Source organism: Oncorhynchus clarkii, chromosome 9, assembly GCF_045791955.1.
Source record: "Oncorhynchus clarkii lewisi isolate Uvic-CL-2024 chromosome 9, UVic_Ocla_1.0, whole genome shotgun sequence".
In the NCBI taxonomy this organism is placed as follows: domain Eukaryota; kingdom Metazoa; phylum Chordata; class Actinopteri; order Salmoniformes; family Salmonidae; genus Oncorhynchus; species Oncorhynchus clarkii.
Genome location: NC_092155.1, coordinates 35,547,452 through 35,563,729, shown reverse-complemented (window position 1 = coordinate 35,563,729; position 16,278 = coordinate 35,547,452). Strand labels below are relative to the sequence as shown.

Sequence of the window (16,278 nt, the reverse complement as noted above, 5' to 3'; positions counted from 1 at the left end):
CCCTTTGAAGAGGGGGATGACCCGCGGCAGCTTACCAATCTTTGGGGATCTCAGATCTCAGATCTGGTTAATATTGCCGGCTAACATGGATTTCTTTTAGCTAAATATGCAGGTTTAAAAATGTATACTTCTGTGTATTGATTTTAAGAAAGGCATTGGTGTTTATGGTTAGGTACAACAATTGTGCGTTCTTCGCAAATGCGCTTTTGTTAAATCATCCCCCAGCGTTGCATCGATTATATGCAACGCAGGACACGCTAGATAAACTAGTAATATCATCAACCATGTGTATAGCTAGTGATTTATGATTGATTGATTGTTTTTTTATAAGATAAGTTTAATGCTACCTAGCAACTTGAAAAACGTGAAAATCTGTCGTTCTGTCCCTGAACGAGGCAGGTAACCTGTTATGGCTGTAATCCCGATATCGGGATCGATATGACAACTACCAGTGAAAATAGAGGGTGCCAAATTCAAACCACAGAAATCTCATAATTACAATTACTAAAATGTACATGTGTCTTATCATTTTAAAGCTATTATCGTTGTTAATCCCACCAAAGTGTCTGATTTCAAATCAGCTTTTCAGCGAAAGCACTACAAACGATTGTGAGGTCTCGACCAAACCACACAGCCATTTTCCAGCAAAATATAGCATTCACAAAAAGCATAAATAAAGATAAAATTAATCACTAACCTTGAATTATCTTCATCTGATGACACTCATAGGACTTCATGTTACACAATACATGCATGTTTTGTTTGATAAAGTTCATATTTCTATTAAAAAATCTGAGTTTACATTGGCTATTTAGATTCCCTAGTTCCAAAAACATCAAGTGAATTTGCATAGCCACATCGTTTCAACAGAAATACTCATCATAAATGTAGATGATAATACAAGTTATACACATGGAATTATAGATACTATACCTCTCCTTAATGCAACCGCTGTGTCAGATTTCAAAATAAGTTTACGGAAAAAGCAACCCATGCAATAATCTGAGACGGCACTCAGAACAGTAGCCAAATTAGCCTCCGTGTTGGAGTCAACAGAAACCAGAAATTACATGATAAATGTTTCCTTACCTTTGATGAACTTCATCAGAATGCAGTCCTAGAAATCCCAGGTCCACAATAAATGCTTGATTTGTTCGAAAATGTCCATTATTTATGTCCAATTAGCTACTTTGGTTAGCGCGTTTGGTAAACAATTCCAAAGTCACAAAGCGCGTCCACTATAACGTGATGAAATGTCCAAAACTTCCGTAACAGTCAGTAGAAACGATGTACTGAATCAATCTTTAGAATGTTGTTTACATATATCTTGAATAACGTTCCAACCGGAGAATTAGAATTACTTCAGATGAGCGGTGGAACGCAAGTCCTTCCCCTGTGAACGCGCCTGGTGAAAGCATGGTCCACTCATGGCTGTGGTGACTATTTCCTGTGTCAATCGACCCCCCTTCACATTAGAGTCATCAGACAAAGTTCTATTGACTGCTGACATCTAGTGGAAGGCATAGGAAGGAAAACTCATCCATTTCTCGCTGTAATTTCAATGAGACCTTGGTTGAAAATCTGCCACCTCCAGAAAAAAAAACAGGAAGTGGAATTTCTCAGGTTTCTGCCTGCTATATGAGTTCTGTTATACGCACAGACATAATTCAAACAGTTTTAGAAATGTCAGAGTGTTTTGTATCCAATACTAATAATAATATGTAAATATTAGCGACAATGACTGAGGAGCAGGCCGTTTGATATGGGCACCTTTCATCCAAGCTACTCAATACTGCCCCTGCAGCCATAAAAAGTTAACCCACCGTTCCTAGGCCGTCATTGAAAATAAGAATGTGTTCTGAACTGACTTGCCTAGTTAACCTGTTGCGTCGAGCAATCCCGTATCCGGGAGCGTAATTATAGCCTCAAGCTCATTACATCTCAGATTTTCAAAATATGCTTTTAAACCATAGCTACACAAGCATTTGTGTAAGAGTATTGATAGCTAGCATAGCATTAAGCCTAGCATTCAGCAGGCAACATTTTCACAAAAACAAGAAAAGCATTCAAATAAAATAATTTACCTTTGAAGAACTTCGGATGTTTTCAATGAGGAGACTCTGTTAGATAGCAAATGTTCAGTTTTTCCAAAAATATTATTTGTGTAGGAGAAATCGCTCCGTTTTGTTCATCACGTTTGGCTAAGAAAAAACCCAGAAAATTCAGTCATTACAACGCCAAACCTTTTTCCAAATTAACTCCATAATATCGACAGAAACATGACAAACGTTGTTTAGAATCAATCCTCAAGGTGTTTTTCACATATCTATTCGATGATAAGTCATTCGTGGCAGTTGAGTTTCTCCTCTGAAGCAAATGGAAAAATGCACGCAGCTAGAGATTACGCAATAATTGCAACGGAGGACACCAGACGGAGCACCTGGTAAATGTAGTCTCTTATGGTCAATCTTCCAATGATATGCCTACAAATACGTCACAATGCTGCAGACACCTTGGGGAAACGACAGAAAGTGTAGGCTCATTCCTTGCGCATTCACAGCCATATAAGGAGACATTGGAACAAAGCGCATTCAAAATCTGGGGCATTTCCTGTTTGAAATTTCATCTTGGTTTCGCCTGTAGCATCAGTTCTGTGGCACTCACAGATAATATCTTTGCAGATTTGGAAACGTCAGTGTTTTCTGTCCAAAGCTGTCAATTATATGCATAGTCGAGCATCTTTTCGTGACAAAATATCTTGTTTAAAACGGGAACGTTTTATTATCCAAAAATTAAAAGAGCGCCCCCTATATCGAAGAAGTTAAATAAAGGTATAAAAAAAATCTGCAAAATCCGCGCCCAAAAATACCGATTTCCGATTGTTATGAAAACTTGATATCGGCCCTAATTAATTGGCCATTCCTATTAATCGGTAGACCTCTAGAATGTACAGTGCCTTGCGAAAGTATTTGGCCCCCTTGAACTTTGCGACCTTTTGCCACATTTCAGGCTTCAAACATAAAGATATAAAACTGTATTTTTTTGTGAAGAATCAACAACAAGTGGGACACAATCATGAAGTGGAACGACATTTATTGGATATTTCAAACTTTTTTAACAAAGCAAAAACTGAGAAATTGGGCGTGCAAAATTATTCAGCCCCTTTACTTTCAGTGCAGCAAACTCTCTCCAGAAGTTCAGTGAGGATCTCTGAATGATCCAATGTTGACCTAAATGACTAATGATGATAAATACAATCCACCTGTGTGTAATCAAGTCTCCGTATAAATGCACCTGCACTGTGATAGTCTCAGAGGTCCGTTAAAAGCGCAGAGAGCATCATGAAGAACAAGGAACACACCATGCAGGTCCGAGATACTGTTGTGAAGAAGTTTAAAGCCGGATTTGGATACAAAAAGATTTCCCAAGCTTTAAACATCCCAAGGAGCACTGTGCAAGCGATAATATTGAAATGGAAGGAGTATCAGACCACTGCAAATCTACCAAGACCTGGCCGTCCCTCTAAACTTTCAGCTCATACAAGGAGAAGACTGATCAGAGATGCAGCCAAGAGGCCCATGATCACTCTGGATGAACTGCAGAGATCTACAGCTGAGGTGGGAGACTCTGTCCATAGGACAACAATCAGTCGTATATTGCACAAATCTGGCCTTTATGGAAGAGTGGCAAGAAGAAAGCCATTTCTTCAAGATATCCATAAAAAGTGTTGTTTAAAGTTTGCCACAAGCCACCTGGGAGACACACCAAACATGTGGAAGAAGGTGCTCTGGTCAGATGAAACCAAAATTGAACTTTTTGGCAACAATGCAAAACGTTATGTTTGTCAAACATGGTGGTGGCAGCATCATGGTTTGGGCCTGCTTTTCTTCAGCAGGGACAGGGAAGATGGTTAAAATTGATGGGAAGATGGATGGAGCCAAATACAGGACCATTCTGGCAGAAAACCTGATGGAGTCTGCAAAAGACCTGAGACTGGGACGGAGATTTGTCTTCCAACAAGACAATGATCCAAAACATAAAGCAAAATCTACAATGGAATGGTTCAAAAATAAACATATCCAGGTGTTAGAATGGCCAAGTCAAAGTCCAGACCTGAATCCAATCGAGAATCTGTGGAAAGAACTGAAAACTGCTGTTCACAAATGCTCTCCATCCAACCTCACTGAGCTCGAGCTGTTTTGCAAGGAGGAATGGGAAAAAATGTCAGTCTCTCGATGTGCAAAACTGATAGAGACATACCCCAAGCGACTTACAACTGTAATCGCAGCAAAAGGTGGCGCTACAAAGTATTAACTTAAGGGGCTGAATAATTTTGCACGCCAAATTTGTCAGTTTTTGATTTGTTAAAAAAGTTTGAAATATCCAATAAATGTCGTTCCACTTCATGATTGTGTCCCACTTGTTGTTGATTCTTCACAAAAAAATACAGTTTTATATCTTTATGTTTGAAGCCTGAAATGTGGCAAAAGGTCGCAAAGTTCAAGGGGGCCGAATACTTTCGCAAGGCACTGTATATGTATGTATATGTGTTTGAGGATATGCGTGTATATTTATTAAACCGTTCAAAAGTTTGGGGTCACTTAGAAATGTCCTTGTTTTTTTTTTGAACGAAAAGCACATTTCTTGTCCATTTAAAATAACATAAAATTGATCAGAAATACAGTGTAGACATTGTTAATGTTTAAATTACAATTGCAGCTGGAAATGGCAGATTTTTTTAAATTGAATATCTGCATAGGCCTACAGAGGCCCATTATCAGCAACAATCACTCCTGTGTTCCAATGTCACGTTGTGTTAGCTAATCCAAGTTCATAATTTTAAAAGGCTAATAGATCATTAGAAAACACTTACAATTACGTTAGCACAGCTGAAAACTGTTGTACTGATTAAAGAAGCAATAAAACTGTCCTTCTTTAGACTTGTTGAATATCTGGAGCATCAGCATTTGTGGGTTCGATTACAGGCTCAAAATGGCCAGAAACAAAGACCTTTCTTCTGAAACTCGTCTGTCTTTTCTTGTTCTGCGAAATGAAGGCTATTCCATGTGAGAAATTGCCAAGAAACTGAAGATCGCGTACACCGCTGTGTACTACTCCCTTCTCCCATTGATGCTCTCTGTGAAAAGGATGTTTGTCTGTTTTCTTTAGTTGATATGTCTGGATTTGACTGTATGCCTCAGTATTAACTTTCCCCTTACCTCCTTCCTTCTCCTGTGCAGAGAAGGCAGGCTCGGCTCTAGCAGGGGGCGCCTCTCGAATGAGTGGCAGCAGCAGCTCTTCTGACTCTGGCAGCAGCAGCTCCAGTGGCTCCAGCTCAGAAAGCAGTGACTCCGATTGATCAGAGAAAGACCCACATACAGTCCAGTCCCTCTCTTACCGTAGTTAATTTACCCCCCTTTCTAGCTAGTAGTCTACTCTCTTTTTTTCTTCCCCTGGATGACTTTTATAAGATAATGAAAATACTTTTGATGACGAGGATATTGCTAATGTTTTGTATTTAGAAATGCCTTTAAAGAAAAACATAGGAAACGTGTAAGAAGATATAGCTGACTGAACATAGTCAGGATTTGTTTTTGCTGGCCCTTAAAGGGAAATGCCTGGTATCACCAGAACAACATGCGTTTAGTTAATATTATAATTTTTTAAAGACTATGTTACATAAGTAGTAAACCGTTAAGAAACACTGAGATTGATTTTGGTTTGGACAAAATTGTCTCAAGGAACAAATATGGTCTTTCTCTTCCTGGGATGGCTGTTGCCTCTAGTTTGACCTTTGCCACCACACATTATTCCTTTTTTTTTTTTTTTTTTTTTCGGTTTTATGGATACAGCTATATTTAAGAAATTAAGATAATTGTTATTTTTATGGTCATACATACAATTTTTGTTGACAATGTAAAACAAATGGTTTTAACGATCATCTATAGAAGATAATTGATAACTGTTTATTTTTGTTCTCAATCTTCCATTCTCCATTCAGTGTTTGTAAATCTGTTGTCTCAAGGGTCTGTTCAATGTAGTTGACGGTTAACACTAGACTGCGATTGAGTGATACATTGACTTAATCATGGCCCTACCTATTTACTGAGTGTTTTATCTACACATTTATGGCAAAGTAAAGTTGCTGTTTGATACATTTTCTGATTGTCTTAAAGATTATTTTTGAGTCTCATGCTTTGATATTCTGTCCACAGTATGTGGTGGCATATACAAATTCACTTTTTGCAGCCAGTGTTAATGTTAAATGCTCCCCTACTAAGATGTAACACACATCACACACTCTTGTGGTTTGTTTCCCAGCCTGTTTGTATATTTGGCATGTGCCATATCTGACAACTTTCATTATTGAATGTTATAACTTTTTCCTTTGTCTGTGTTTGAGCTAGTCTTTCATTTGAACATTATGGTTGTATTCCATATGTAGGTGAATTAACACTCACAGTATAGCCTGTTTCTTTTAAGAGTGGAGAGCAATGGGCTCTCTGTCTCCTCTGTGTAAACAACTAATCGCCACGTGTACAAAAACGTACACAAGACAGGAAATTAGAATCTAAAAGTAAATAATCGTATTGTTATTTTGTTCATATTTGAGCATTACAAAGACCTCTGTAAACAGAACTAGGTAGATGTGTCATAATACACAACCTAGTCTTCCTTCCAAATTCAGAATCATGAATTCAAACTCCTTGTTTACCTTTTACAATACACCTGTTGTGACTGGATTTTTACAATTATGTATCTGTAATTTCTGAGATGGTAAGTGTATTTTCTATCAATTTTAGATAATTTACAACTGCAGTTCACGAAGCTGAGATCATTTGGTTAGTTGTTAGTAGTGGTGATGTTTTAAACTTGATCTGCTAAATCCCCATTAACCTCATTATACAGATTCAGACAACCTCTTACATAAAAAAAAAAGAAGCTGTTTTTGCCTGAGGGATGTCATACGAATTGTTTTCACCATATTCACTTATTTGTTCATTTTAGTTCTTGTTCAACATATAATAGATAATTTTTATATTTTAATAAAATCATTTTATGTATTTGCATGCACTCCTGCTGTAACTTTCTGAAATATTTTTTAGCACTGTATTGTAACTTCTGTAGACATCAATCTTTGAGAATTAAAGATTTGTGTTGTAGTTTTAGGGTTTAAGGGTGAAATTACATAGGGATGCTGGGCAAACAAAAAGTTAATATTTGATGTAATTATTTACATGGGATACCATATTTTTCTGAGTTCCTTTGTTTTCATAAATAAACCACATAAACATACACGATTGTGAGCTCCTTTGTATCCCATCCACATCACAGCTGTTTAGGCCAATAACTGGCATAGCTATGTCAAAGGTTTGTGGTAAGTCAGAATTTATAGTAGTAGACAGACATTTAATTAAAAGAGCACACTTCTATTCCACATGACAGTACACATAATCAACCTCTACTTGCTGTTGGAACAGTTTGTTTATTTTTGTAATTGTTTCAGTTTGTCAGTTTACTTATGATAATACTGCATTGAAATGCAAAAAAATCTAGAAATTATACATATGCCTGAGCTTATACTGCCATGCCCCAATACATACACAGGTAGCCTCTTTTAGAATCAGAGATTGAAATACTTGCACATTCATCTCTAACTCAGCATTCCTGAACAGTCTCATTACAAGTCAGAATGTTGAACACACTTAATTTCAACTTACTTCACCTGTTGTCTGCTAATTTTTGTCCTTATGTCGGCGGTAATCTAATACAAAATCACACTTTATTTGGATGCTACAGAAAGTGTCATACTATCTGTTGATAAGCAACTACTTGCTAATGTTACAGTTAGGGTTAGGTTTAGAATAAGGGTAAGGGTTATGTTTAGAATAAGGGTAAGGGTTAAGGTAAGTGATGAGCGATTAACCAACATTTCTGTTATTTTTCCAGATTTAAAGCAACTAATTGTTTCGTTTTAGTTTTTTTCTCTGTGCTCTATATGCCCATTGCACAGTTTCTCTAGCGATAAATCAGATCCAGCCTGAACTGTGTAATGATAGTAGGGAGTTATAGTGCAGAAAACATGGTAATTACCTACAATGAACATAATCCATTTGTGGGTGCCACTTGTCCGGTCTGTGTTTCTTTTATGCCTGCTATGGAAGAGAGAAGAATGCGCACCTAAACTCAACAAAAAAATAAACGTCCTCTCACTGTTAACTGCATTGATTTTCAGCAAACTTAACATGTAAATATTTGTATGAACATAAGATTCAACTGAGACATAAACTGAACAAGTTCCACAGACATGTGACTAACAGAAATTGAATAATGTGTCCCTGAACAAAGTGGGGGTCAAAATCAAAAGTAAGTCAGTATCTGGTGTGGCCACCAGCTGCATTAAGTGCTGCAGTGCATCTCCTCCTCATGGACTGTACCAGATTTGCCAGTTCTTTCTGTGAGATGTTACCCCACTCTTCCACCAAGGCACCTGCAAGTTCCCGGACATTTCTGGGGGGAACGGCCCTACCCCTCACCCTCCGATCCAATAGGTCCCAGACGTGCTCAATGGGATTGAGATCAGGGCTCTTCGTTGGCCATGGCAGAACACTGATATTCCTGTCTTGCCAGAAATCACGCATCGAACGAGCAGTATGGCTGGTGGTATTGTAATGCTGCATGTTAGGATGAGCCTGCAGGAAGGGTACCACATGAGGGACGAGGATGTCTTCCCTGTAATGTACAGCGTTGAGATTGCCTGCATTGATAACAAGCTCAGTCTGATGATGCTGTGACACACCGCCCCAGACGTCGATGGACCCTCCACCTCCAAGTCGATCCTGCTCCAGAGTACAGGCCTCGGTGTAACGCTCATTCCTTCGACGATAAATGCGAATCCGACCATCACCCCTTGTGAGAAAACCGCAACTCGTCAGTGAAGAGCACTTTTTGCCAGTGCTGTCTGGTCCAGCAACGGTGGGTTTGTGCCCATAGGCAACGTTGTTGCCGGTGATGTCTGATGAGGACCTGCCTTACTACAACAGGCCTACAAGCCCTAAGTCCAGCCTCTCTCAGCCTATTGTGGACAGTCTGAGCACTGATGGAGGGATTGTGCGTTCCTTGTGTAACTCAGGCAGTTGTTGTTGACATCCTGTACCTGTCCCGCAGGTGTGATGTTCGGATGTACCGATCCTGTGCAGGTGTTGTTACAGGTGGTCTGCCACTGCAAGGACAATCGGCTGTCCTTCCGGTTCCAACCGGAAGCGCCTTAAATTGGGGGCATAGGGGCTGTTTCGAAGGTTTAAAAAATACACATCTTTCCAAAACTTCATATGTGTGATTAGGCAACCCTCATGAACTGTAAATCAGTAATTTCTCCCATCTTATTTCCAATAAAAACTCACACACAAACACAGCAAGGACGGAGTGACACAATGTGGGGCTAACAGACACACAGAGCCTGCAATAGTTACCTTTGTTCAAACTATCAAAGAACCGTCAGACCTAGAGCTCTGAAACTTTAGATACCTGTTCTAGAGCTCAAGTCGATAGTGCATGGTGAGTTATGTGGCTCTAGACATTTAGAAAAGTCCCAGAGTCGCAAGACTAGGTGCATTGAAACCGCCTTGGCCCATAGAGAAGGACCCTAACGTTTCTGTCCGATAGCTCATTCAAGGACCCCGTAGCAATGTTTTTAGTTTTTTTTAAATAATGTAATAATGCTACCTTGCACTTTCAAATAAAGCATTTTTGTAGTGTTTCTCCAATATCAACAGTTGGCTGATGCTGCTTCTTGAAAAAAATCAAGAGAACTAAGATTTTAGTTACAATTTGTATTGCATAACACATTTTCTTGAATTTGTTTGAATATCAGCTTTGTGATAGATGCAGAGATGGATGTTAATTTTGTGTTTGCTTTTAATTAATTGCGTGATGATTCAATAGCATAATAACTCAATCAGTCAAGACCATATCTCATTGACAACTGGCTGGCAGTGGAGGATGTCACCTCATCACCCAAATGTCAACAGTGCGTTATCAACCCAGCTGTCGTGCGCTGTAGAGACTGCCTTCCGTGTCCCTTCTTCTGTGCTGATTGTGAAACAGTCAGGCATTCCATTTTTGTGGTCCACAATCGATATGCCATGGTGAAAGGCTTTCTACAGCCACTGCCTTCCACTGACGGCAGCCCTGCTTCAAACCATCTTGGTAACTTTTTTGTGTTTAAAAAGATAACACATTCTATTTACCTTCCTTGCCATGTTGAATATCCTATGTCATTAATTGTATTCGATTATCTGATGTTTTTATTTAGATCATCTTCTGCTTGTAGAGATCCTGCAACGTTTTTTTCTGTGTCCACAACCCGCAATTAGGGTTTGCCCTGGCAGATCTGTTGCACTTTTAACCATGAATACTAAGGATGCAGTATATCTTTATTTAGTTTGTCTTGTTCGACTTTTAAACCGATCAACTTTATTGACTCATTCCTCTCTTTAGGTCGTTAAAATCTGGCATTGCCTGAGCTCCATTTCGAGACCTGCAAGGAGATCGGTAAAGCAGGCATGAAAGAGTGACTACTGGCCTGCCACCATCAACTTTTGCACCATCTTCAACAGACGTGTTCTCTTTCATATGAAGAGATGAATATGGCTGCGCCAGGCATGTCACGACAAGCATTTTTGACAATGCCTGACCAGAGGACAGAGCGTTTTGGTAGAGTAAGTTTATCCTCATTATTCAAAAGCAAAACTGACAGACTAATTGTAATGCAAGACTGGTGGTGGCTATTTTATAATTAACTGCTATTTTGTTATTTATCGTAAACATTCATCTGCCGCCATCGGCTCATGTTTCAGCATGATAATGCAATCCTGAAAGCTGAAAATGTCCCAGTTCTTCCATGGCCTGCATACTCACCAGACATGTCACACATTGCTCTGGATCAACGTATGCAAAGGAATTATGTCGCATTGCATTAGACAAATAGTGATCACACCAGATACTGACTGGTTTTCTGATCCACACCCCTACATTTGTTTTTAAAGATATCTGTGACCAACAGATGCATATCTGTATTCCCAGTCATGTGAAATCCATTGATTAGGGCCTAATTAATTTGTTTCAATTGACTGATTTCCTTATATGAACTGTAGCTCAGTGAAATCTTTGAAATTGTTGCATGTTGTGTTTATATTTTTGCTTTGATCCGACACTGTAGGTTTTCACTCCAACCATAATCTATCTCACCAGGTAAGCTAAATCAGGTAAGTTATCACTGTGACTGGAGTGAAAACCTCCAACCCTTGAACAGGGTTGGAGAGCACTGCCGTGCAGTAACAATTTATATGTGTATTAATATTCCTCCTCCATTCCTGATAAGTACCTCAGAATGTGGCAGACACTCCGTAATGACAGAGCAAGCTGAGCTGCTGGAGGGCCACCATGAACTGAAGAACCTGGAGTGCTCATGGAATGACCTCATGTATCTACTAATACATGAGGTCATTCCATGAGCACTCCAGGTTCATCAGACAGCAAGACAGCAAGAACATGCACAACATTAACCTCATTCTAAACTACTTTGGAAAGGTGCAGAGGCCCTGTCGGATGACCTGGCCAAGCAGCTGTGGATAGCGCGCATTGAGGGCACCAAGTCGTGTCACACGAGTAGGACAAGATGTGGCTGAAGGAATCACAAACCTAAAACCCCAGTTTTACAGCAGCACACTGGCAATCTGCCATGGATGTTGTTTATAATTAGGGCCTTGTGTTTTGCGCAAGCATGTGTCATAGCAAGACTTTATCCTGTATTTTAAGCCTTTTCTAGAATTGAGAATAACACCAAAAATTAAAGCATTTCCGAGAATGGTGCTGGACCATCTGACATAAAAAAAAAAAAAGAAAAGAGTACAGTTTAATGAAAAATCTTTAATCAAACTGTCCCTGCATTCATCTCCTCCCGACTCCACTACTGAAACTAATTACTCTCCAGCTTCAACTCAAGCTCTCTCCATAAACTCCAAATGTTCCTGACAGCACATAACAATAATTTGGTGGGTGCTTATATTTGTCCTATTTCACAATCTACAAGTGTGTATTAATACTGAGAGTGGGGTCGCGGCGAGGGACTGCAATTATCAAAGGCAACCTTGAAGCAATTACGGTTAAGTGCCTTGTTCAAAGGCACATGGACATATTTTTTTTACCTTTTCATCCCAATGTGTTAACCACTAAGCTACCTACCGTCTTCATCACCCCCATCCACCATGAATTCCCCTGGTACCCTGTCTGCCACCGAATTGAATACAATATCCTCTTTCTGACAGACAAAGCTCATCACCACCTTGCCTCTGACATTCTCCCCAACCTTTTCCCCTGCCAACCCACATTCTCACTCCATTCTACCACAGCTGGCCACCTTGTTCCACCAAAGCTCTGGAACTCCTCTCCAGCTGTTACCCCACGCTCTATTTACATAAAGTTGCCTCACGAAACAGAAGATAGTCTTCTGCCATATGAGCCGTTATGACTGGGTCAAGGCTAATTATAATGCACCCACTAGTAACGTTAACAATTTTGCACCAAACTTAAAGGTTTAAAGGTTGTTGATTACGTTAACTTCTTGCAGTCAGTTGCGTAAAGTAATGAAGTAGAAATACTTCGTTACTGTACTTAAGTAGTTTTTTTGGGGTATCCGTACTTTACTTTTTACTCTTTATGTCGACTTTTACTTTTACTTCACTACATAAAAAAATTAAACAAGTATACTTTTACTCAAAAATCAAATCAATCTGAAACTGGAAGAAAAAAACGAATCATGTTGGAAAAAGATGCAAGCAACATCGGCGAGTCGGTACACTCATTGGGGGAACTTGTTTTGCTCGGCTGCAAGCGACGACACGCAGAATTGATCCAATCCTCTTCAGTTTGGTTAAATCCAAGAGTCCTAAAGTGTAAACCCCACCCACCGGGAGCCTGTCACTCACAAAACAGTCATCCACTCAGCAGCACTTTGCTCAAGCGTGTCAGAAATCGCTCTCCCACACCTCCTGAAAATAAATGTTTTCTTTTCTCGGAATGAAGGATTCGTCCTACCGGATGAAATGTCTGTTATGCTTAGTTCAGGAAATAACGTTACTAGCGTTCAATAACTCACCATCGATATGCTGGTAGCTTGCTAGAATAACGTTAGCATGCTATCTAACATTTGCTAATGCAACAGGCAGTGTTAGTGTTTAAATACTGGAGAGTTGAGACCCAATCACGGACGCTGGACAGAGTGGATTTCAGTTGTAACAAAAGACAGTTTTAATGAGTCAAAGATATCTTGTTCTGCAGTTTTACGTGCACGGACCTAGTTCACATAACTCGGCAAGGAGTCAGGTGAAAAAGAGGCCTTATACAACGGTTACATTCATTTTTATACATAGAATAAAGTAGGTGGAGTCTTGTCGTTTCGGTCTTCTTGACTGGTCGGAGGGTTGGAGGTGGGCCTTGCTCTAGCCAGAGCAGAAGCCCCATTGGTGCACAGCAGAGCCTTATCCTGAGCATCCGACCAATAGAGGGGGTCAGTCTTGTGGCTGGGTGTATGTGTTCTTACGACGGAATGTCTTTGTTTATATGAGCTATGTGTATGAATACTTATATAACAGCAGTGTTAGTTGATGCTAGCTAAATCTACCCAAATAGTTCACTAGCTAGTAGCTACCTATTTTAGCTGGCTAAAATGTGCCCAGATTCGGGAGCTTTGTTAGCTAACGCAATCTAACTAAACGAGCAAACCAGCTAGCTTAAGTGAACTGGTAGTTTCTGAATCTGGGCACGTTTTACTCAGCTAACATCAGTCTAGCCAAATAACTTGACTAACTGGTCAAGCTAGCTAGCTAACTGTAAGCTTTTTAATTTTTGCCAACATCCAGTTAGCTAGCCATTTTATTAATTGTGTTAGTTGATAAAGTTGTTCTTAACTCGCTAATTACTGTAGACGTAATTTATTGACGTAACCTACTAGCTAGATCAATTAACATAGTTTTTTTCTCATAGTAACAAGAGTATGCTGACACTATGAGCCCAGTCGCCCAGGCCATCAACATCCTGCAGGCTGAAACCAATGTCCAGATGGGGTGGATACTTCAACTATCAACCAGCTGATCACAAAACTTGACTGAATCAAGTTGTCCCTGTGGTTAATTAACAGTATTTAATTATTAATAAACAACTGCGTATAGTGTATATTTTGATAGATTTGAGAACCACCCATTTAAACTACAATCCTGACATTGGTTAAGGCCAATGGGTAGCCTATTTAGCCCTGTTGCTTGGTGTGTGTGTGTGTATATATACATACATATATATATATACACACATATATATATATACATGTATATATATACACATATATACATATATATATATATACACATATACACATATATATACACATATATATATATATATATATATATATATATATATATACACATATATATATAAAAACACACACACACACATATACATACAGTGCCTTGCGAAAGTATTCGGCCCCCTTGCACTTTGCGACCTTTTGCCACATTTCAGGCTTCAAACATAAAGATATAAAACTGTATTTGTTTGTGAAGAATCAACAACAAGTGGGACACAATCATGAAGTGGAATGACATTTATTGGATATTTCAAACTTTTTTAACAAATCAAAAACTGAAAAGTTGGGCGTGCAAAATTATTCAGCCCCTTTACTTTCAGTGCAGCAAACTCTCTCCAGAAGTTCAGTGAGGATCTCTGAATGATCCAATGTTGACCTAAATGACTAATGATGATAAATACAATCCACCTGTGTGTAATCAAGTCTCCGTATAAATGCACCTGCACTGTGATAGTCTCAGAGGTCCGTTAAAAGCGCAGAGAGCATCATGAAGAACAAGGAAAACACCAGGCAGGTCCGAGATACTGTTGTGGAGAAGTTTAAAGCCGGATTTGGATTTAAACATCCCAAGGAGCACTGTGCAAGCGATAATATTGAAATGGAAGGAGTATCAGACCACTGCAAATCTACCAAGACCTGGCCGTCCCTCTAAACTTTCAGCTCATACAAGGAGAGGACTGATCAGAGATGCAGCCAAGAGGCCCATGATCACTCTGGATGAACTGCAGAGATCTACAGCTGAGGTGGGAGACTCTGTCCATAGGACAACAATCAGTCGTATATTGCACAAATCTGGCCTTTATGGAAGAGTGGCAAGAAGAAAGCCATTTCTTCAAGATATCCATAAAAAGTGTTGTTTAAAGTTTGCCACAAGCCACCTGGGAGACACACCAAACATGTGGAAGAAGGTGCTCTGGTCAGATGAAACCAAAATTAAACTTTTTGGCAACAATGCAAAACGTTATGTTTGGCGTAAAAGCAACACAGCTCATCACCCTGCCCACACCATCCCCACTGTCAAACATGGTGGTGGCAGCATCATGGTTTGGGCCTGCTTTTCTTCAGCAGGGACAGGGAAGATGGTTAAAATTGATGGGAAGATGGATGGAGCCAAATACAGGACCATTCTGGAAGAAAACCTGATGGAGTCTGCAAAAGACCTGAGACTGGGACGGAGATTTGTCTTCCAACAAGACAATGATCCAAAACATAAAGCAAAATCTACAATGGAATGGTTCAAAAATAAACATATCCAGGTGTTAGAATGGCCAAGTCAAAGTCCAGACCTGAATCCAATCGAGAATCTGTGGAAAGAACTGAAAACTGCTGTTCACAAATGCTCTCCATCCAACCTCACTGAGCTCGAGCTGTTTTGCAAGGAGGAATGGGAAAAAATGTCAGTCTCTCGATGTGCAAAACTGATAGAGACATACCCCAAGCGACTTACAGCTGTAATCACAGCAAAAGGTGGCGCTACAAAGTATTAACTTAAGGGGGCTGAATAATTTAGCACGCCCAATTTTTTAGTTTTTGATTTGTTAAAAAAGTTTGAAATATCCAATAAATGTCGTTCCACTTGTTGGAACGACTTGTGTCCCACTTGTTGTTGATTCTTCACAAAAAAATACAGTTTTATATCTTTATGTTTGAAGCCTGAAATGTGGCAAAAGGTCGCAAAGTTCAAGGGGGCCGAATACTTTCGCAAGGCACTGTATATATATATATATATATATCAGCGGTCTAAGGCACTGCATCTCAGTGTAAGATAATAATATATACATATATATATATATATATATCAGCGGTCTAAGGCACTGCATCTCAGTGTAAGAGGTGTCACTACAGTCCCTGTT

At 39.5% G+C, this 16,278-nt stretch overlaps 1 protein-coding gene across 6 annotated transcripts in view; it reads left to right on the top strand.

Moving 5' to 3' along the window:
* The window catches only part of LOC139416225 (bromodomain-containing protein 3-like), a 28,689-nt gene extending 21,393 nt beyond the window's left edge, over nt 1–7,296 (top strand). For all 6 annotated transcript variants that reach the window (XM_071164642.1, XM_071164639.1, XM_071164638.1 and 3 more), the window contains one exon: nt 5,241–7,296. In XM_071164642.1, coding sequence (XP_071020743.1) covers nt 5,241–5,359 — 119 coding nt within the window. In that variant the 3' untranslated portion in view covers nt 5,360–7,296. The remainder of the gene's footprint in view (nt 1–5,240) is intronic.
* Nucleotides 7,297–16,278: the final 8,982 nt, after the last annotated feature.